We start from the raw sequence: 20881 nt of genomic DNA on the forward strand, positions 1-20881 counted from the left end.
TGGTGTCCTGCATAGTTATGCCTCTGTGGAGGTCTGGGGTGGGGGCAGAATCTCTGACTAACATTTGGGTGGGATCTGAGACTATGTGCCAGGTAGGGAGGAGTTGATGTCTCTGTTCAACTATTCCCATGCATACACCCAGAGAGCATGGAAGACTGGCTGGCCAGCACAGCTGCTGGATACATTTTGACTCATCTCTGGGATGTCATGGGAGCATTTAGATACTTAAACTGGCAAAGGGATGTCCGGAGATGGAAAGCCGGGCCCTCACAGGCTCAGGCCTCTGGCTTGTAAAAGGTCTCTTTCCAGGCCCCTGACTTCCAGGGAATCAGGGTCTGGGAGGTGTTTTGAAGGGTGATTTGGGGGGACTCCCAGCATTGAGGAAGAGTGGCTCTGAACAGTGGAGAGTCATGTACACAGGGAGATGGAGGGAGTGCCTTCCCATAGCCCATAGAACAGTCCTTGAGGCCAAGGTCCTGCAGGATGGAAGGGTGCCCTTCTCTTCTTTGAGCATCTGGCCTTTGACATGAGGCAGCCCATGCAGCCATCCTCACCTTCCTTTCACTACTTCATGATTTTCTTCCTGAAAAACATGCCTCACCCCCAAGAAAGGGTAGTGGTAACCCCAGGAGGACACCCACTACCTCCCTGGGTCTTTCCAGGCTGTACATGGGTGGGGACAGCCCCACTTATTGCAGACATTACAGCTGCCCTTATGGGACACTGTGGCTTGGCCCTGTTACCAGTCCACATGGCCACCAGTACACAAAGGCCTGAGGCTGGGGACTGGCTGGCCGACAGGAGCAGCTGCACCACCAGCTGGGGAGTGTTGTGCTCTGACACTACTCAGGGGTATGGAGAGGGGTTCTGCCTGGGGTTATCAGAACCACACATGCTCTGCACTTAAAATAGAAGCCCAGGCTGCCTTGCTAAGTGGGATGCCCTATTTGGGGGCTTCCTTTTAGGACAGTGGTTATGATTCCTCCCCCAGCCTGGTGGCATGAGACACCTTTCTGTGGATGGTGAGTTGCCCTCCATGCAGGGGAGACAATATAGCTAGATGTCCCAATAAAGTTGATTTTGTTCGGAATTGTAAAAAATGCATGTCTGACTGGGTATAGGAGTTCCTTATGAGCTTCCCTTTCAGCATCGTCTAGTTGCTTTAAGGTGTCATTGCATTCACTGAGGTGGGGCTGGCGTGAGCCATCTCTGTACCACAATCACGCAGTTGGGAGCTTCAGCCATTGCTTCAGTTTTCTCCACCCGCATTCTCATGGACGGAGGAGAGAGTAAGATGGAAGCTGCCCCTGGTTATCTGCTGCAGTGCCGCTGGGCCATCAGTAGCCCTGATGGCTGTAATTGGTACTCAGCCAGATGTGCCAATCAAAGTATGAGCTGCTGGCCTTGGGTTTTGTTCTTCTGGGACTCTGCTTGCTGCATATGAACGTAGTTTTTCCTGTTCTGGTTTAAGCATTTTTCCTTTTTCGGCTCAGTCCCCTCCAGGATGGAAGCGGCTCCCCTGCTCCCCTTGAGGCCTCACGCAGCAGCCAGCCCAGTCCAGGCCATCTGTCTGTTAGGCTGCCTATTTCCCCCTCTGAGCTCCGGAGCCCAGCTGTTGATGTACAGTTGTTTCCTCCATCCATGAGCTCTGCTTGAGAAGTGTGGTCATTGTTCTCTAAATCCTCAGCCTGAGCACAGGTGGCTTTGCCAGCTGACTCTGAATGTGAGACTCTTGGCTCTGTGGACATTGTTACAGCGAGTGGGAAGCCTTAAGTGCTCCATGTACCACATTTAGGATTTACTCCTGTGGCCTGGGCAGTGGAGACTCCCTGAAGGGAACCTTAGACATTTGCTGTGAAGCCCTGAAGTACGGGTCCTGCTCTGGCTGTAACAGCTGGGGCAAGAGGTGCCGATGGGGCCTAGGGCCTAGCTGAGTTCTGATTGATTGTGGGGTCTTTGTGGCTCAGCTGAAGACAGGTGCAGGGAAAGTCATGGTCCTGCATTTTCTCCCTGGTGGCCCTGGAGTCTGAGCACATTGGGTAGATCTGGTCTGTGTTTACTCCACCAGCTACTTACCCCTCCTCCTGTGTCCAAGCAGAAGCAGATCTGACTAACAGTGTCCATCCTAAATATCTTTCTGCTGTGGGGTCAGGAAGAAATCCAAGTCAGTGTGTTGGTCCAGCACCACCATCCCCCTTATTTTCAGGGGATGCCTGGAGTGTGTGCACTGTTCTGTTGTCTTCAGATCCATTTCTATCCCCACACCTGAGGGCAGGGCAGCACTGCAAACGACTGGAAGACACACACCTGGCCCTTCTTTGCTCCTAGCTTCTCAACCCCCTACTGATACTCTGAGGCTCACCTGTTACCCCAGGTACCTCCATTGTGTCTTCCACAGTGCCTTGTATGCAGTGCTGGTCTGTCTTACCAGGGGTACTGCCCTGTTTGAGGCAGTCCTGTATGGCCCCACATTGGAAGCTACAGTGTGGAAGACTGCTCTGTCGTTGACTGAGAAGGCCGGTCAGGCCCTTTAGAAAGTGTCATGAACTGTTCTGCCCCGACTGGTGCCAGCCAATTGTGGGGGTGTTGTTAAAGCAGCCTGGGGCCGGCAGCTTTGGGTGACTCCTTAGAGAGCTGAGCATTTGAGTTATTCAAACCCTTGGGTGAGGTAGGAGCCTGAGAACAGCCGTTTAGCTCTGAAAGGAGAACATTTTAGGTTGCTGAGTTTTAGAGGTTCCAGTCCTTGGCAACTGAGAAGGCAGTTTAGAGCACAGCTGTTTACCTCGTGAGGGACAGGAAGCAAAGAGCACACCTGTGCTACAGGCTCTCTCCTTTTCCTTCCCTGTCTCACCTGCTTCAACTGCATACGGTGCCTCTCACACTCTGGATAAGCCTTTCTGCCCCAACACTCTTATAGAAAATGTAGAGGTAGGGGTTTTCCACAGCCAGTCAGATGGTGTTGGAGAGTAGCTGCTGTTGAAGGTGCAGGAAACAGTATTCATCCCACTCACACACAGTGTGTCCCATTCTTTTTGATCGTTTTTGGGTTTTTTGTTTTGTTTTGTTTTGTTTTTTGAGACAGGCTGTTACTTAGTGTGCCTGGAACTGAGTATATAGTGGAGCTTGAACTTCTGATGGTCCTAAGTACTGGGAAACAGTTGTGTACCACCACACCTGGCCTGCATTTCCATTGTTGTCCACCTTTCACTCTGTCCTATGAACCACTATGGGAGGAACACAGGGAGAAAGGTGTTGACACTTAGATCTAGAGGTCTAGATGTTCCCAGGCTGGTGGTTCCCAGACTCTCACCTTTCTGGTTGGAGACATCTCTTGTGGCAGCAGATTTTAGTGTAGCTACAAGATGGTTGCTCAGGCCTGAGGCCTGCCATGTGAGGTCCAGCAGACCTGTTAGGATGGCTAATGAGACCACCCCAGTGCCTGTCCAGCAGCTTAGATCCTTGTGCCAGATGACCATTGCCACTAAGGAATGCCAGACATGTGCTCACAGCATTTGTCCATGAAGGGCATCTCCTCTCAGGCCTTTGCCTGCCTGGGCACTATGTAGAATGCTGGCTTGTGGAGGGTGTGGGTGACTCTAAGGTGAATGTGGCTTTGGGCCTGGCCCACACAGAGCCTGACCTGTTTTCCTCTGATATGACCATTTGCAGGGCAGGGCTCCCTACACAGTGTCCTATAGCAGGGCTCCCTACACAGTGTCCTATAGCAGGGCTCCCTACACAGTGTCCTATAGCAGGGTTCCCTACAAAGTATCCTATAGCAGGGCTCCCTACACAGTGTCCTATAGCAGGGTTCCCTACAAAGTATCCTATAGCAGGGCTCCCTACACAGTGTCCTATAGCAGGGCTCCCTACACAGTGTCCTATAGCAGGGCTCCCTACACAGTGTCCTATAGCAGGGCTCTGCACATCCTCTTCCTTCCTGGGGCACGTCTTCTGTCCCTGTGTAGTACCTCCTGAAAGATAGGCCCCAGACCATAGGTCAGCCGAGTCCTGAGGCCCCTGGAGCCTGCCTCCCCACAAAACCCTAGGAAGGCTGGCCAGGAGGACTGGAAGGAAGACAGCTATCCCCACCACAGGGCCAACTGCAGGCTTGGCTGGCCTTTGTCCTGTATGACCTCAGTCTCCATGTTAACTGTCACTACAGATACTTGACAGAAACATTTTTAAGGAGGAAGCTTGTTTTCAACTTTCAGATGTTTTGGTTCACAGTTACACTGGCTTTTAAAGAAAGCTGTGGGGAAGCAGAACATAAAGGCAGAAGGGTGAGATAGGAGAAAACTACTCACTTTGCGGAAGACTGGAAGCGGCGATGGGGGGTGGGGCATGGGACACGTCAAGATGGACTCTCTAGGGTAGCCTCTTTCCTCCAACCATGGCCACTCCTGTCAGAGTTCCATAATCTTCCAACTTCGCATCTTTCAGTGGTTCATTGATTAGATCAGCACTCTCATGATTCAGTAGTCCCTGGAAATACCTCACGGACACTCCAGAGCTGTGCTCTAATAATCTTAGGCACTAATGATCAAGACTGTCAGGCTCACAATGGCATGCACATGTGTGACACAGGAGACGGGAGTTGGGCGGAGAGACACCCCTTCTGTCAGCCGTCCTGTGCATAGCACACCCACACACACCTGGGGTGTCTGGCTTGTGTGACAGGAGAATGGGACGGTCCCTGAGCTGAAGGATCCAGACCCTGTTGATCTAGAAGCACAGCCTCCTGATGGCAGGATCCCAGTTATGTGATGCTGGTGGCTCTTGGGTGAAATGGTGGCACACATGACCAGTGCAGCCCCATTATGAGTTCTGTGTGTATGTCTAGCCTCACCCACAGAGCCTCTCTGAAGCTTGTCTGCATTCCCAGCGGGCATTACACAAATGGCTCCTCCTTGTTGACTGTGCCATCTTCTGACACCTGCTGTCTTTGTCCTTGTCTCAGGACTGAGTGGCCCCATCCATTCCTCTCTCTCCACTACCAAATTGATGGGGCTGGCCTCTGATGGGGTGAGGTGGGAACGTAGAAACCCAGTGGTGGGCGGGTATCTGGGTTAGCTACAGCCTGCTGACTCTTGCCCTGAGTGCTGGCCAGTGGGGGATATTGAGAAGGCACTCTTGAACGTCTTTTCTCAGGGACACCCATGTCCAGATAAGGTACAGGCACTGTGGAGAAAGCTGAGCTGAGCTGGTGAGGCTGGCAGCTGCCCCAGGCCACACGGGTACATTTCTGGCTCAAGGAAGTTAGCAGGTGCTCAGGGTGCGAGTGAGCCCATAGCCACTCATAGAACCTACTCCCCCAGGACTGTCACACTATGCCTTTCAACAAGCAGCCTCTCCTCAGATGATCACTGCAGTGAGAATTGGCAGAGATGCATAGACGGCCTAGACACTTGGACCCACACAGGGGTGGGCACCACCCTGCCTGGCCTCCAGGGTGCTGGCGTGTGGCATTTCTTTGCCTGTGGGGCATGAGAACAAATGGCCAGCTGCAACCACAGGGCCAACTCCCACGTGGCCAGGCATGCGTGAGGGGGCTGTGCCTGGAACAAAAGTCCTTCAGTTTTTCCTCCAACAAACACAGGGTCAGCAGGTTTGGGGCCCCCAGATTCAGTCCTTTGTGAGACAGAGCTCATAACCTCTGGTGTGCCTTCACATGCCTGAAGGAAAAGGGTAGAAATCAGAGTTCTTAGAGGGTTGCCAAAGGGCTCTCCACAGTGCTATCAGGGCTGTGCAAAGTGGTCATCCGTCCCCTGCTCTGGGCCTGGCCACTCTCTGGTAGTGAAGGGGCATACTTTGATGGCGGGGATCCTGGCCATGGCTGTGTAGAGAATACTTCTGTAAAGTATCCCCGTGAGAGTTTAGGCAGTAGGGAGTGAGAGCTAAGTGAGACTGGCCGGTCCCTGCAGGACACAGAGGAGGTGCTGCTGAGCATTGACAGTTTGAGTGACTGTCCCCGGGCTGTCCTGAGAGAATCTGCAGTAGAGACAGGGTGTGGAGGCCCACAGTACCTTTGTATGATGCCTTCTTCCTGGGTACTGGATACACACGTGCTTTGTGCACACAGACCTGAGCTGCTTGTCTCAGGAGCTCTCTGGGGCTACAGGTAGAACATTTAGATTCACAGGGACAGGTGTGGCATCCACATGCCACCTGAGCTGACCAGCCCCTGAGGTGATGACCCTACCTGCTTTGTCCCTCATTTCTCTACTTGATTTGTTCTTCTGAAAGTCTTTCTTTCCCACACAGGCCTTTCAACTGCGTGTCACATGAGGCAGCGTTCCCTTGCTTAGCCTGGGGTGACGTGTGTCTGAGGGATTTGGCACTTCACACTAGGAGCCTGTTGTATGAGGGTGCCCGGGGTTTGCTCTCTGCACCGTGTCGACTGAGCAGCTCTGGAGCCTGTGCCGTTCTGCTCACACTTGCCTCATTTTCAAGGGTCACTGGCCAGGCCCTTGCTTACCCTGTATCTAGCCTTACTCTGATACTAGGTTCTCAGCGCCCCAGAGATGAGCCCTCCATACCTGCTCGCCCTTTCCAGCCTGATCCTGAGCGCGTCTCCCCTCAAGGCCTCTGCCGTTGTTTTCTGCCCCAGACCGTAGAGCCTCAGGGAGAACTGGTAATCTGACTGCAGTGATTTGGAACTCCACTGTCAGAGCTCTCTCTGGGCAGACAGGATAGAGGGGAGGGGATGTCCAGGGATCATTCAGAGATGGAGAGTCATGGGCAATAGGATCCTGGGGTGGTCAGGATGCTGCTATTCAGGCCTGTGGAACCTTTTGTTTTAGAGTGAAAAAACCACAAAGCAACTTTGAGATGAGGGCCTACAGGGCCAAGATGGATTTTCTGGTAGGTCTTCATTGGCCAACAGCCAAGGAGACCCCAGCTTTAAGATTCTTAGAGGAGCCATGCCAGGTGCCTAGGCACAGAGGAGGGCTGGTTAGCTTCTTGATCCCTGTTGTGAGTGCAAACAGACCCTGAGTCATCATCTATTGAGAGGGGATAGGTGAGAGAAAGGAAGGTGGCTCCCGGACAGGCACACTCCAGGAACTCACAATAGCCTGTGCTGGCCATTGTCACTGCTCTGCCTAGGTACATACATGCCAGCTCCAAGACCCAGGGACTGCTGAGCTCTGCCTTGGGCTTTCCTGCCAGCCCTACACCCTGTGTTCCAGATGGGGTCTCTTTACCCTTTCTGGGTGGGCAGCTCACTGAGAGGTCGTGACCCTGGTGATGGGTTCGTCTTCTCTCTCAACAAATTATTATTCTGTGTCCCCAGTTTGCCAGTGGGGTGTGTGTATGTGTATGTCCTATGCTCTCTTTCTGACCAGAGTCACCTCATGAAAGAGAGTATGCCGAGTGTGTTCCTGCACTTGAGGTGGGTGAGAATGTGCTGTTGGGTAAGAGCCTTGTTTCTTGTGTGGCTGTAGAGCCCTGTAAATGGAAGACGGCAACTATAGGCTGTCTTCATGAGAGGGCCTTTTTTTTTTCCTTAAAAGACTTTGCAGGTTTTCATTTATATGTACTTGTGTACATCTGTGCAAGTGTGTGCCGTTGTGCTCACACAGGTGCTCAAGGAGGCAGAAGAGGGCATCAGATCCCCTGGAGCTGCAGTTCCAGGCAGCCGTGAACATCCTGAAGTGGTAAAATCAGGCGCTCTAGAAGAACAGCTCATGTTCTTAACCATTAAGCTATCTCTCCAGCCCCACAGAAGATGCTCACTGGGGTTACAGCCAAGTCCTTTTGCACTGTTGGTGAGATTGTAAACTAGCAGAGTGGTCCTTCAGAAGTAGTGTGCAGGTGCCTCAGAATTAAGCTTAAAATTATCCTTTGATCTAGTAATTCCATTTCTAACGAACAAACAAACAAACAAACAAACCAGGTTGTTTATGTGTGGTCATAGCCAAGACATTCACTGTAGCCAAGAGACAAAATGGCTCACATGCCAGACAGATGACAGACAAATGTGGCCCTGGTACACCATACATAGAACATTCTGTCACATACTGTAACTTGGATGAACCTGAGGACAGTCTAACCAATTGGTGAGCTCAAGATGCAGTGAGAAACCCTGTCTCAAAATATAAGGTAGAAATAATCAAAAATAGCTGATGTTGACTTCTGGCCTCCTTCTACCTGTCTGCACAGACATGAACATATGTACACATACACCACACACAATAAACAAAACCAAAAAAGACAATATTGGCTGGTTACAGTGGTGCACACCTCTAATCCCAATACTCGGGAGACAGAAGCAGGCTGATCTTAGTATGTTCAAGGCCAGTGTAGTCTGTCTACAAAGAGAATTTAGGCCAGCCAGTATATCAAAATGAAACTCTGTCTAAAAACAAAATCCAAAATACCAAATACAACATTGTCAATACATATGAAAACTTTGATAATTTTTCAGAAAAAGTGTGAATTATCAATTAAATGTCCATAAGCCAAAGTCCAAAATTTGAGCATCCTGATGCCTCAGATGGGAGACTCCTGGTCTCATGGGATAGATCCAACCAAAACTGTTCGTGTGCCTTATTCAAGGAGTGTTTTAAGGATCCAAGTCCCATCCCCAAGATACCATTTGTGAGCATTGGGAGGGGAGCTTTGTGTATGCACATATGTGTGGTCATGTGTGTGTGTAAATATTCTGGATCATTTGGCCATAGGCATTTTAGACAGTGGAAACTTGAGCTGTTCTCAGTTATGGATCCCTAAAGTGGATGCCTGAAGAAATCAAGCTGAGGTGATGAGGCCATTTTCCCAAGCTGTGATGTCAGAAAATGCACAGCCTCAAATGGAAGGGCAGGCACAGGTCACCGTTCACATGACAGGTTCCCAGTGCTCAGCACAGTCCAGATGGCATAAGGGGAAGCTGGCCTAACTACGTGTACACGTGGATGACTTAATACATTGGGCTGTCTCTTAATGTACAGTATTCATGGAAGGGGAGATGAGAGTGCTACAAGGGTATAATGGCATGCTGCCATGCCTGCTGGCCTGAGCCCAGTCCCTGTGACCTGTGGTGGAAGTTTTTCTCTGACCCACTCACATGTGCCTTGTGGCATATGCATGTCCCCTATACATAAATAAACTTTTAAAATTCTATTTTACATTATGTGTGTTTGTCTTACTCTGTGTGGGTATGTGCCTGTGAGCGCAAGTTTCTGCAGAGGCCAAGAGTTGTCAGGTCTCCTGGAGCTACAGATGCTTGTAACCACCCTGCATAGGTGCTAGGAACCAAATTCAGGTCCTCTGCAAGAGCAGTGTGAGCTCTTAAACATGGAACCATCTCTCCAGCCCCTGTCTTATGTATGTGTGTATGTGTGTATGTATGTAAATATACATACACATATATTTATATGTATTATATATAACATAAAAATAAGTATAGTGTGTTATCCAAATCCTACCAAAGTTTGGAGGCCCCATCATCCAGTATGTCAGTGTACTTCTAATTGCTAGTTGAAATTTGTAAAAAAAAAAACTCAGCTTTGTGAATGCAGAGATGGGAGATTTCTGTCTCTGTAGAAAGTTCCAGACAGTCAACAGTTCTCAATGTACACATCAGTAGTAGTATGCTTGAAGCCAGAAGAGGGAGAGCTATTTAAACTGTTCGATTGATTGACTGATTGATTGATGTGTATATGTGTTGGTGTGTGTACACATTTGTGTGGGTACTCTTGCCTGTGCATTGGGAAAGCCAGAAGAGGGCATCATTTGAGGCTAGAGTTGCAGGCTTATTTACACACATGCTGCTTATACCCATGTGTGTGCCCAGATACACATGCTGTGATTTGAACTCCGGTCCTTGTGATTATGCAGCACATGCACTTAAACACCCACCCCACCCCTCTCTCCAGTCCTTATCAATCGACTCTGGAAATACTGAACAGTGACTGAGACACTAAATCAGATGGTGGGCCTCGAACTCTGACCCACCTGCAGACAGTCAAGCAGGATGAGGGATGTCTGTAAACCTAGGTACTCAGTAGGCTGAGGCAGAAGGATTGAAAGTTCAAGGTCTGCCCAGGGAGCTTAGTGAGGTTTTGCCTCAATATAAAGTAAAAAAGGAGGAGGGCAAAGTTCAGGGGTGGACCAGTTACCCAGCATGCTCTAGGTTGGAATGCACATCGAAGAAAAAAGACTTGTGGGACAAATCTCAGGTATGAAACAGAGAAGCAAAGATTCAGGGCCATTAAGTGTCATTTGTCCCTAAATGCAGTTTGATCTCATAAAATTCTACACATTTTAAACCCTAGCAAGCTAGTTCTAGGGTGTATATGACACAGACATACAGCTTTGAACACAGGTTGGTGTGTGTGAGCTAAGGGAGTTTCAGTGTTTGTAATGTGTTGGATGATGAGGTGGAAGCTTAAAGCCGGTCCTCACCCTCATGGGCTTGTACATCCAAGATCGGGGACCAGTAGATCCACTGTCTGGTGGGGTTACTTCCGGAGTCATTAGCCAGCTTTCTGTGTTCTCCCCTGGCAGAAAGAGCAGTGATTACAGGCTGCTTACAGTCTCCCTGAAGACAATCCACCTTCTTGACCTCCTAGGTCTATCTCCTTGGGAGTTAGGATTTTCAGTGTGGATCTGGGGAGAACAATCAACACTTCTTAACTGGAATTCCCACAGCCGCCTAGCAGTCAAAGGCCTTCCTGAGATGGTCAGGTCTGATCCAGAGCCAGCTCATTCCGCAGTGGACTGTATCTCATGCCATAGGTAGCCTGCCCACCCAGGCCATCCCTGGTGGTCTAGGGCCCACGGTGCTTCTGTGACTGGAAGCCGAAGATGAAGCTTTGAGTTAGGCCGTGCTGGGTGTCTGGTGGAGGGCTGGTTATATGGTTCTTCATTCTTGGTGCTAGCTTCTGCTTCTGGGTTCACGTTTGCTGCCTGGGTTTTGTCCTTGCAGACAGAGGCATGGGAGTGAACAAGGCGCCTGCCACCAAAAAGCGACATGGGTTACCTCTGTTCCGGTCTCCCCCAAAGCTGGCCTGTTCCTGTTGTTAACTAGCTCCCCACAGAGAGGATACCATCATCCAGCCAGCGAGGAGGCAGCCCTCAGTTAGGGTAGAGCAGAGTTTGAGTAGAGGCACAGCCTCCACAGGACAGTCGGATGGGGCTAGGGTGCGCTTTGTTTCCAAGAAACCCCTCTATCCTCCATGCAGAGGACACATGCTGACTCGTATTAGAGCAGGCTGCTGCCTCTGCCGCCTCACCATTCCCGAAACCAAAGAAGGCTCTGTAGGGTTGGGCACCGAGCTGACTGGTTCTTTTTCTTGAGACAGGAGATAGAGTCTCACACTGTGGTCCAGTCTGACCTTGAACTCTACTCTGAGCAGATTCTCTTTCCCTTCCTTCCTTCCTCCCTCCCTCCCTTCCTTTCTCTTGTACATATTTTACAAAACACGAGGGTTTTTTGCATCCATGTTTGTGCAAATGCATGTACAGGCCAGAGGTTGTGTTGGGTGTCTTCCACGATAACTCTTCATTTTACACACTAGGCAAGGTGTCTCATCTGAACCCAGAGCTCACCAGTTTGACGACTCTAGCTAGCTCCTTTGCTCCAGGGATCCCCTCCCTGTCTGCTTCCCGGGCACTGTATAGACTCTGGGGACCCGAGTGACGTCTGCCCAGCTCCCGAGCTGGTTCTTTATCGTTATCTCGGGTGTTGAGCAGATGTAGTAACAGGAGGCGGTAGCATTTGACACTTGGCAGATGACCTGCGGATGGGACGTGTGCCACCTGCCAGCGAGACTGCATCCTGTACACGGCTCCTTACTGACGTCTCAGGAACGTCCTTACTCCTAAGTGCCATGTGTCAGCAACTTGGTCCCTGTCTGGTTGAATCCTGATGCCTTTTTAGGACACACCATAGGCCCACCTGTGCCTCCAGTCTCTGTCTTTTCAGAGCTAATGAACACAGTGCTGCCCTCCTGACCTGGGCTCTGTTGTCCAGGACGGCAGAGGTGCCCTACCCTATAGTCAACCATAACCAACTTGCAAGTTTTAAAAACATATTTTAAATTATTTTCATTTTATCTGTGTGGTGTTTAGCTCTCATGTCTGTGCCTGTTCACCAACTACACGAATACTTGATGCCCACATAGGCCAGAAGAGGGTGTCAGGTCCCCTGGGACTGGTGTTACAGATGGTCATAAGCCACCATGTAGGTATTGGAAATTGACTTTGACTCTGAGCCATCTCTCTTGTGTCCCCTTACTGTGATTTATTAGTGTTTATGGAAAGGACGTTGGTGTTCTCGAACAGAGCTCATGTTGTGAGTGTTCATGCGTGCATCTTCCTGTGAACTCAGAGTCATCCCGGCTGAACTCCAGGGCTGCTGTGCTGAGAGCTGTGTAGCTTCATGAAAACTTAGACTGATCCCTGCCTCCTGCCCAGTGCTGGGTGTTGGTGCTTTTTGCTCTTTGTAAGTGGCTCTGGTGTGGTTTCTGCTTCTGACTGTGACTTGTATTACATCACCAGTGACTAATGATGTCTGGTACCTTCCTGTGCCAAGTCCCCTGTCTTTCCAGGCAGAGGAGCTGTTCAAATGCTCTTCTTACTTGTTTTTAATTTATATTTTACGTGTTACAGGTGTTTTGCCTATATGTATTTCTGTGCGCCACTTCTGTGCCTTGTGCCCAAGGATGCCCAAAGAGGGTATCAGAGCTCCTGGAGTCAAAAGTGTTTCTTTTCTTTTCGAGGCCAGTTTCTCACTGATCCTAGTGCTGAGATTATAGGCGTGTGGCATTTTACATGGAGTCTGAGGATAGAGCTCAGGTACATGACAAGCATGTTGCCGACTGGCCCAGCTCTTTATCCCCAAATCCTGTCTTGTAACAGTGGCTTTGCAGAGGAAGGCTGCTTTTGTTGTTTGTGCTCTCAGACAGGTTTTCACTACTCTGTAGACCAGGCTGGGCTCAAAATCACAGAGATCTGCTCGCCTTTGCCCCCAAATGCTGGGGTTGAAGGTGTAAGCCACCATTCCAGTCAGTCTTAAGTTTCGGTGGAGTCAGATTTATCGGTACTTTCTCTGATTATTCATCTCTGCTTCCCTTTCTATGGGCCTCACATCATGTGCAGCTCTTGCGGTCAGAGTGAGAAATCTGGACTCTATTTTCCTTCTTCCAGTTGTTCCAAACGTTCGAGCTCCTTCACGTGAGAGGTAAAATCCACACGTTGATTTTAACAGAGCCACACAGCCCTTCTTGTGATTTTACTGGTATAGTCCTAAACTCATAACTAGTTTGGGGAGAATTGATGTGTCGCCTATAACCTGGCTCTCCACTCCCTTCTGTTGTTGAGCGTGTTCATCAGCATGCAGAACTTCCTTTAAACACTCATCTGCTTGTTGTTATTATTATGTGTGTTTGTGTAGATGTTGGGGCCAGATGCATGAGTGTGGGTCAGAGGACAGTTTCATAGGCTGCCAGGCTCCTGCAGTGAGTGACTTCACTTGCTAGCCCAGCATTTGGAGTCTCTACCATGCATTTACTTTAGATATATTTTCTCTATTTGGAGGTAATGTGAGTGAATGTATTTTGAACACTTGACTTCCAGTTGTCTACTGAGGGCACCATGTGGTTCATAGTTGCTTTTTATAAGCAACCTGGTCTGTGGAGCTGGCCTCGACTCTAACTGCATTCCTTAGATTTCTCTATGCACAGTCCGGGTGCCTGTACACAGTGCTGACCTGCTTCTCCCTTTTCTGACCTCATGTCTTGTTTGCTTTGCTTTGCCTGTCGACCTGGGAAGGACAGGGCCATGTGAGACACGGGTGGAAGCAGTCAGGCCAGCCCCCATCCTGTCTTCAGGGAAAGAAGTCTCTGCTACTCCATGACAGGTGCGGACTGAGGGATTCCTCCTCTTCCTGGCTTGCTGAGAGGTCTAGCATGAATGTCAGAGTTGTCTGGTGAGCTCCTGCAGACTACCACATTCCTCCTGCATGGCCCAAGAGGCTTCACACATCCCCAGTTGTTGCCATAGCAACTTCACTTGATGCCAGCTTTCTGTGTCAATTACAGGATAGCAAACAGTCAAAGAATCACCTTAGCGGTCTCAGAGTTAGAGAAACTGCTTTTAGTCTGCTGCGCAGTGGGACATCATAATGACACCATGGGTGTTATGACAGCTGCACACCTGACAGTCGCTAGCACAAACCTAGGAAGAGTTTGGGTCCCACAGCCCTCCACTGGGCCCTCCTCCTAAAGGGTGTGCCTTCCACTGGACACTCCTCCTATAGCTTCTACTACCCAATAGGCACTAAGTCTTTAATACATAGTCCCTTGAGGAAACTGAACCAAATTGAGGGTACAATTTTTTTTCTCATTTAGTTTATTGATATGGTAAATTAAAATGATTTTCAAATGCTGAACCAGCATTTCATTCCTAAAACATCCCCCATTAGCTGTGTATATTAGTGAATATCTTTATGTCTTGCTAGATTTAGTTTGCAAATACCTGTGAAAGAACTTTGCATCTTGTTCACGACAAACATCGGTTCTTCCTTCTCACCTCTATCCTGCTCCTCACCTTGTATCTTCTTTAATAAGGTCTGGCTGAGTAGCCCAGGCTATCCCAGGTCATCTTGTCTCAGCCTCCCGAGCTGGTACGTGGGCGAGTGCCAGCCACCACACCTAGCTTAAGTGGGTTTCTTTCTGGTGCAGTTTTCATCTTCATTGATAGAAAGGCAGTGCTAATTTCAGGAACTGAGGCAGCCCTTTCTCTTCTGCTTTCTGGAAGGTTGTGTGGATGGTTTTTTCCCCTCTGCCCTGTCCTGGGTGTCAGACATGCTCAGTAAGTGGTACTCCACGCCTCTGAATTTGCTAGATTTTCTTTTTCAGAACATTCGTGCTTCATTAACTTTACTTAATAGGTAGTACTGTTCTGTTACCAGTTTCAGTTGGGTAAGCTTTTGAGGCTGGGCAGGAAGAATTGTTACATTTTATCTGTTTGTGGAGTAGGTATCTGAGATCTACTGCTCTCTTTTATTCCCGATAAAGAGAGTCTCTCTCTCTCTCTCTCTCTCTCTCTCTCTCTCTCTCTCTCTCTTTAAATCTTTGTTTGGTTGGAGATTTTATGAATCTTCTCAGTCTTTGCAAAAGAGTAACATCTGGTTTTTCTTTTCTTTATTTCAAGTTATATCTAAGTGTGTCTCTGTTGTCTCCTTCCGCTTTGTTGGTGTTCAGATTGCACTCTCCCTCTTCTGGTATCTTACTGTCTTATGCAGCTCAGCTTGTTCAGTGGTAGTCTTTCCACTGCAACACCAACACCCACGCACATCCTGACATAGTGTCTTCATGTTGTTCCATTCCCAAGGCTTTCTAGTTTCCTTTGAGATACTCTGTTTCTGAAGGCCCATTTTCCCAGGTACCTGTGTTTTCTAGTTGTTGCGTGTCTGAGTCACCACCTCTCAACTGTGGCTTCATTCCCATGCTTCTCCAAGGTTTGCTCTGGTATCAAAGTATGACTTAAAAAATTTCAGAAAGAGACAGCTTACAAGTTTTCAGTATGTACCAACCATCCCAAACAGTGAGAGGAAGCCTGTGGCTTCCCAGAGTTGTGCTCAAAGCTCTACTGGTGACCCTGGTGGCTCATCAGGAACTGCCCCTAAGTCGGCAAAACTTGTCTCCATGTACCTCAAAGGCCTTTGAGCAGAATATTGAGGTGAATTCATTCCTGCTTCATGGAGGCTGCAGCACGGGATGGACGGCCATCTTCCCATAGCTAAAAGCTGTACTGCGGTGTTGGTGCTGCACCCTGGCCTTTGGGAGCCTCCTGCTCTGCTGTCTCACGTGATTGGCTTTCCAATGTCTCTTCTTTGGTGTTTTCATTCAACCCCTCCTGGTCGGTGCTCCTCATAGGGACACCCAAGTATAGCTGTGGTGTCCTTGCAGCTTTCTAGGCAACTGGGCAGTGTACCTAGGAAGTATGCTACAAGTCTGAGCCCTGTGTCTTGCAGGTTGTGTAGCCTGACCCTGAAGAAGCTGGCAGTGCTCCGGGAACTGGAAAAGGAACTCTTGTCCGTGGTGATTGCTGTCAAGATGCAGGTAACCCTCACTGCACACACTCGTGTGGCCAGCCTCACTTCTCACTTGGTCCCTGAACTGTTCTCAAAGACCCTCACCACTGAGCCACCAGGGCCTTTTTTCATGCCTCTCCCAGGGTAATAGGCTTGAGTAGGAACAAGAAGAGACAGGCCATGGGGCTCTCTGGACTAGAACCTGTCCCAGTGTTTTGCCCTGTTATTTGGAGATCCTGTGACTGGATGAGCTTGGATCCCACCCTTCTTGGGCAGAGCATCCCTGGCCCTCCAGATATGTCCACTAGTCCACCAGCTAGCTGCCTCTGCTGTGTTGGGGACTGACAGTTTAGAGGTTGACTCTTGGGACAGGATGTGGATTTTGACTCCTGGCTGCTCGATTGCAGCTCAGGGTGACCCTCTATAAATGATCCTTCACAGGTGGGTGGCATATGCAGGGCAGGTGGCAGGCAGCCGCTCTCAAGGCCTGTATGTGCCTGGGTAAAGGGGACAACTGTCTATTACTTACCCCTGATCCTCTGCCCGGAAGTACCTGGGTCCTGCTGAGGTAACCCATGTTTGATTCCCCCTTCCCCCCATATTGCTTATGGTATTGGACACAGCCTAGACCTGTTGTAATAGTGTGCTAAGCCTTAGCACTGGGCAGGACTTTCATCTGTCATTCAGGGTCTCCTCTGTCACACACAACCCTCCCATCCATGCAGGACCCTCCCATTTTACCCTGAGATGTATGGTTGGAGTTCAAGGAGGCCTGGCTTCTGTTTATGGTAAAGGTCTGGGAGACCACTCTTCCTTGGAGATGCTGTGGATTCTTGGCATCTAAGCAGGCAGGCAAGTCTCCACCAGCTTGGCTTCGTGCCAGACTGTGCCCCGCATCACCTGCGCAGTTTGAACCTGTCGTGAATATCTCCTGCTCTTCCTGTCCCTGTGGCAGATCTGTTTTTAAATGGCATTCCTTGTTGACCCCACACACCCATACCTTCAGAGGCCATTGGTGGGCTGTGCTGTGCTGTGCTTTGGTGACTGTTCCTCTGGCAGGAGCTGTTCTTGGTCTTCCACTTCAGTTTTCTGGGCAGAACCTATTGGTGGAATCAAGTTTTAATCCTTCTCCTGCCTCCCGACCCAGTGAGGCCTTTGTCATGATAGTGCCGGACGGTGGATGCTCTCCACCGGTTCACCTTAACATGCTCTAGATTAGAAGGCTGTTTCCTTCCAGGGTTCTAAACGTGTCCTGAGATCACATGAGATTGTGCTGCCTCCCAGTGGACAAGTGGAAACTGACCTGGCTCTGACCTTCTCTCTCCAGGTAAGACACCGGCCCGAGTAGTGAGGATGTCAGGGCTTTGGATAGTGAGCTCTCCTTCCCTTGGTGCCCAGGGCGATGAGCATGCTGTTCAATGCCCTGGAGACGATGGACTCATTTCCTCCAAAACGCCGAGTGATAGGTGCGCCCTGGGTAATTCCTTGGGTGCGAGGGACACGTTCCAGGTACTCCACCCTGAGTACCCTGGCTGCTGCTGCCTTGTCAGAACCTCCTGTGCGCCCTTACTTTGATCTTCTCTTGGTCAAGGGTTATTAAACAATTAGAGGATCTTATCTATTGAGTTGCTTCCTCCCTTTCTCATAATAAAATGGAATGATGAGATCTTTGCTGGTTGTTTCATTGCTGGGACAAAATACCTGGTAAGAAGCAAACTTACGGGTGGAGAGGCTTCTGTCAGCTTACAGTTTGAGGTGGAAAAGTTGAGGCTTCAGGAGTCAGGCAGCACCTGATTGCTGATGCTCAGCTTACTTCCTCCTGCCTAGGGTGGTGGAGTCTCCCACATTTCGGGTGTGTCTTTCCACCTCAGTTAACTCAGTCTAGATGATCCCTCACAGGTCTGTTCCAAGGATAACCTAATCTAGGCAGTCCTGACTGGAGTTCCTCGGAGCCTGTCTCCTAGGTGATCCTAGATCCTTCAAGATGACAATCAGTGTTAAGCATCACATTGACAAATATATCATCAAGACAGGGTTGTTTTATTCTCTTGTTAGCAAAGATTGGCAGGACTGTGTGGAAACAACGTATTGAGTTCAGAGTCCTTGTGGAGGAGGTAGCCTGTCAGCTCTGATCATCTGCTTGTGAGTTTGGTGTACCACTGTGGAGAATCCAGTTTATTGAGGTGTAATTTACCTGTTTACACACTATACACCTGTGTCAAGTACGTAGCCCCAGTGACTTCTGAGAAGTGTGTGTGGATGAACAGCCTGCTTAGACACTAGCTTTTAACCCTGCTTCTAGAATTTACCCCAGGCTCTGGTTGTGAGCTCTGAGAACCTTGTGGGAACTGTTTCCTCTGAGTGAAGCTCTTGTCACAGTGCAGGTCCTGAGCATGTACAACCTACAGTGGGACAATGTCCGGTACCCTAACCAAGGAGTATAAGGGTCATCCACAGAAGGCCCCCAGCCACTCCCACATATAGGAGACTGTCAGAAACTCAGGGCCATGTTGTATATTGAGAAGGTGCCAGGCTATCTTCAGATGTCCCTAAACATGGTAACTCACCCCAAATAGTTTAGCAGATAAAGTGGATCTCCTGATCTAAACAGAGGGCTTTACAGATGTTGCGGATTCTTGAGGATGGGTTAATGAAAGGCCCTGAGGTCCAAGACCCTGGAAGGTGTCAACTACGTTAGCAGGTGCTCCTCGGGGACCTTGCTGAGCATGTGGTCAACATGCCATGCTGCAGTGGGATTCAAGCAAGCTTGCTTGTATTCACAGTACCCCCACTTCCTGAAGAGAGAAGGCAACAAGCTACAGATCATGCTGCAGCGCAGAAAGCGGTACAAGAACAGGACAATCCTGGGTTATAAAACGCTGGCTGCCGGTTCTATCAATATGGCCGAGGTAGGTTTCTGGGCAGGAGTCCGGGGCTCCAGAACACTGTAAACAGATTTCTTTTATGCGTCTGCTAGACCATTCTTCAAGGCACTGGGAATCCACAGCTTGGGCTCCACTGTGGCATCATTCCTGGTACGTCCCAGGTCCCCAGTCCTATGCTGCCTACTGTGGCTGCTCTAGTTCTCTGGCCAGCTGCACCCTCCATCCCAGAAGAGTGCCTGGACTCCTTCCTGAGACAGACTCTCCCCAATTGTCCCCTCAATCTTTGCTCTGCCCAGTAGCTCAGATGAGCACATGAGCCATCCTAGTACCTCAGAAGACAAGACCCAGAAACTCCCCTGTCTCCTGGAGGCCTGCTGTTCTGCAGAGACTGAGGAAACAGGGTGGTCTCCTAGGCAGAAGACGCCTCTGAGCCGAGCAGCTGGGCCCTCATTAATACAGGAATGGCTGTGGGAGAAGAGGCAGCCCAGCATTGGCCACTCTGTCCCTATGCTATGGAGCTTTTTTCTTTTGGAGTTCCATTTCTTTCATTCCGGGACAAGCGTAGCTATGTTGGGGGCCACCTGAGGCTAGAAGGTTGGCTGCAAGCCAGGTTGTGACACTGTTCTCAACCTGAGCAACCCAAGGCTTCTGGGTTACTCGGTGTTGAGTCAGCTACCATGCATCCAGGTCTCTTCATGCTGGCCTCAGCACCCAAGCCTGCCACATCCAGAGTCTCTTGGGACTTCCCTTGCCCTCCTGGCCTAAGGCTTTTCCTCTGATTCCACAGGCAGTTGCTGAAAGTACACATGCTACAGTACCTATGGTTTAAAGACTTCATGCTCCTGTGTCCTGTCACTCCTGAGGTTTCCTCAGTGTCTGTCCATTCCAGGCCACTTTTCACACCTGCCACCACCCTCCTCCACTCCTTACCGTCTCCAGCTACCTTAACTTGGGAAATGAAAGAAGCTGTAGGTAGTTGAGAGGAGGAGGCACCACAGAGTGACTTGGCTTTAGCTTTTCCTGTGGTAACTCTGTCACCAGCTTCTGCTAGGCCAGAGTGTTTCTGAGTGCTGAACTACAGAGTTATTGAAGTAGGACCTGCCATTGTCCATTGTGCCTGACTGGCCAGGACCAATCCAAGATGTCTCTAGAATCCCAGCTTATAGCCTGGGAAGCCAGGAGCTCTGGGTCAGGGAAGCCAAAGGGAACATGGAAACAAAAGTGTGGGAGCAAAGCAGGGTTGAGAGAGGTGCACTCCCTTGCCAGTCCATTGTTTGTACATCTGCCCAGGACCTTTCCTGGACCAAAAGGCACTTTTCAGAATAAGCTGAGTGTCCAGGCAGGACGTCACTGAGTTACCTGTGGCTCTCTGTCAGGTTGTTCCAGAGAGCAGTACCTGATGAGGTCAGAGCAGGCAGACAGGCCTGTCTTTAGCAGAAGTCACTTTTGTTCTCTACCCGCCCTACAGAGGAAGCCAGAGAGCAGGTTTTCTAGGTAGAGACTCCACCTTATCCTGGTTTTGTGTGTGTGTATGCACACCTGGGCATCCCTGTGGTCACACACTAGTGTGGCAGAGGTCAGCTTCCTCATAGATCTTTATTTTTGAGCTTCTGTTCTGACTTAAATCTGAGGTCACTTTAGGGAGGTGACAAACAGTGCATCGGTGGGGTCAGGTGACAGGTTTTCCTCATGTGTCCTGGGCCCCAGTGTCTGTGACAGACTGACTGGCCTGCCTTCCTGATTCAGTTTCTGAAATGTTGGTTAAAAAAAAAAAGAGAGAGAGAGAGAGAGAGAGCATTCTTTAAATTTATTTTCTTTACTGACTAGGGTTGTCATCCCTAGTACCCAATTAAAAAAAATTATTATCTGTTTATTTGTGTGTGTGTGCATGTGTGCACACAGGTACATTGAGGTCAGAGGACAGTTTGTGGTAGTAGATTTTTCCCACTGTGTG

At 49.6% G+C, this 20881-nt stretch overlaps 1 protein-coding gene and 1 pseudogene across 3 annotated transcripts in view; one reads left to right on the top strand and one right to left on the bottom strand.

Moving 5' to 3' along the window:
• The window catches only part of LOC308418039 (transmembrane protein 11, mitochondrial-like), a 444261-nt pseudogene that overhangs the window by 270297 nt on the left and 153083 nt on the right, over positions 1 to 20881 (bottom strand). The gene's annotated exons all lie outside the window — the stretch shown is intronic.
• Positions 1 to 20881, top strand: part of PACS2 (phosphofurin acidic cluster sorting protein 2) — a 56868-nt gene that overhangs the window by 12127 nt on the left and 23860 nt on the right. For both annotated transcript variants that reach the window (XM_080934961.1, XM_080934962.1), the window contains exons 2-4: positions 15983 to 16070; positions 17280 to 17369; positions 18826 to 18951. In XM_080934961.1, coding sequence (XP_080791087.1) covers positions 15983 to 16070; positions 17280 to 17369; positions 18826 to 18951 — 304 coding nt within the window. The remainder of the gene's footprint in view (positions 1 to 15982; positions 16071 to 17279; positions 17370 to 18825; positions 18952 to 20881) is intronic.

The sequence above is a fragment of the Micromys minutus genome (assembly GCF_963924665.1).
Source record: "Micromys minutus genome assembly, chromosome: 1".
NCBI lineage: Eukaryota > Metazoa > Chordata > Mammalia > Rodentia > Muridae > Micromys > Micromys minutus.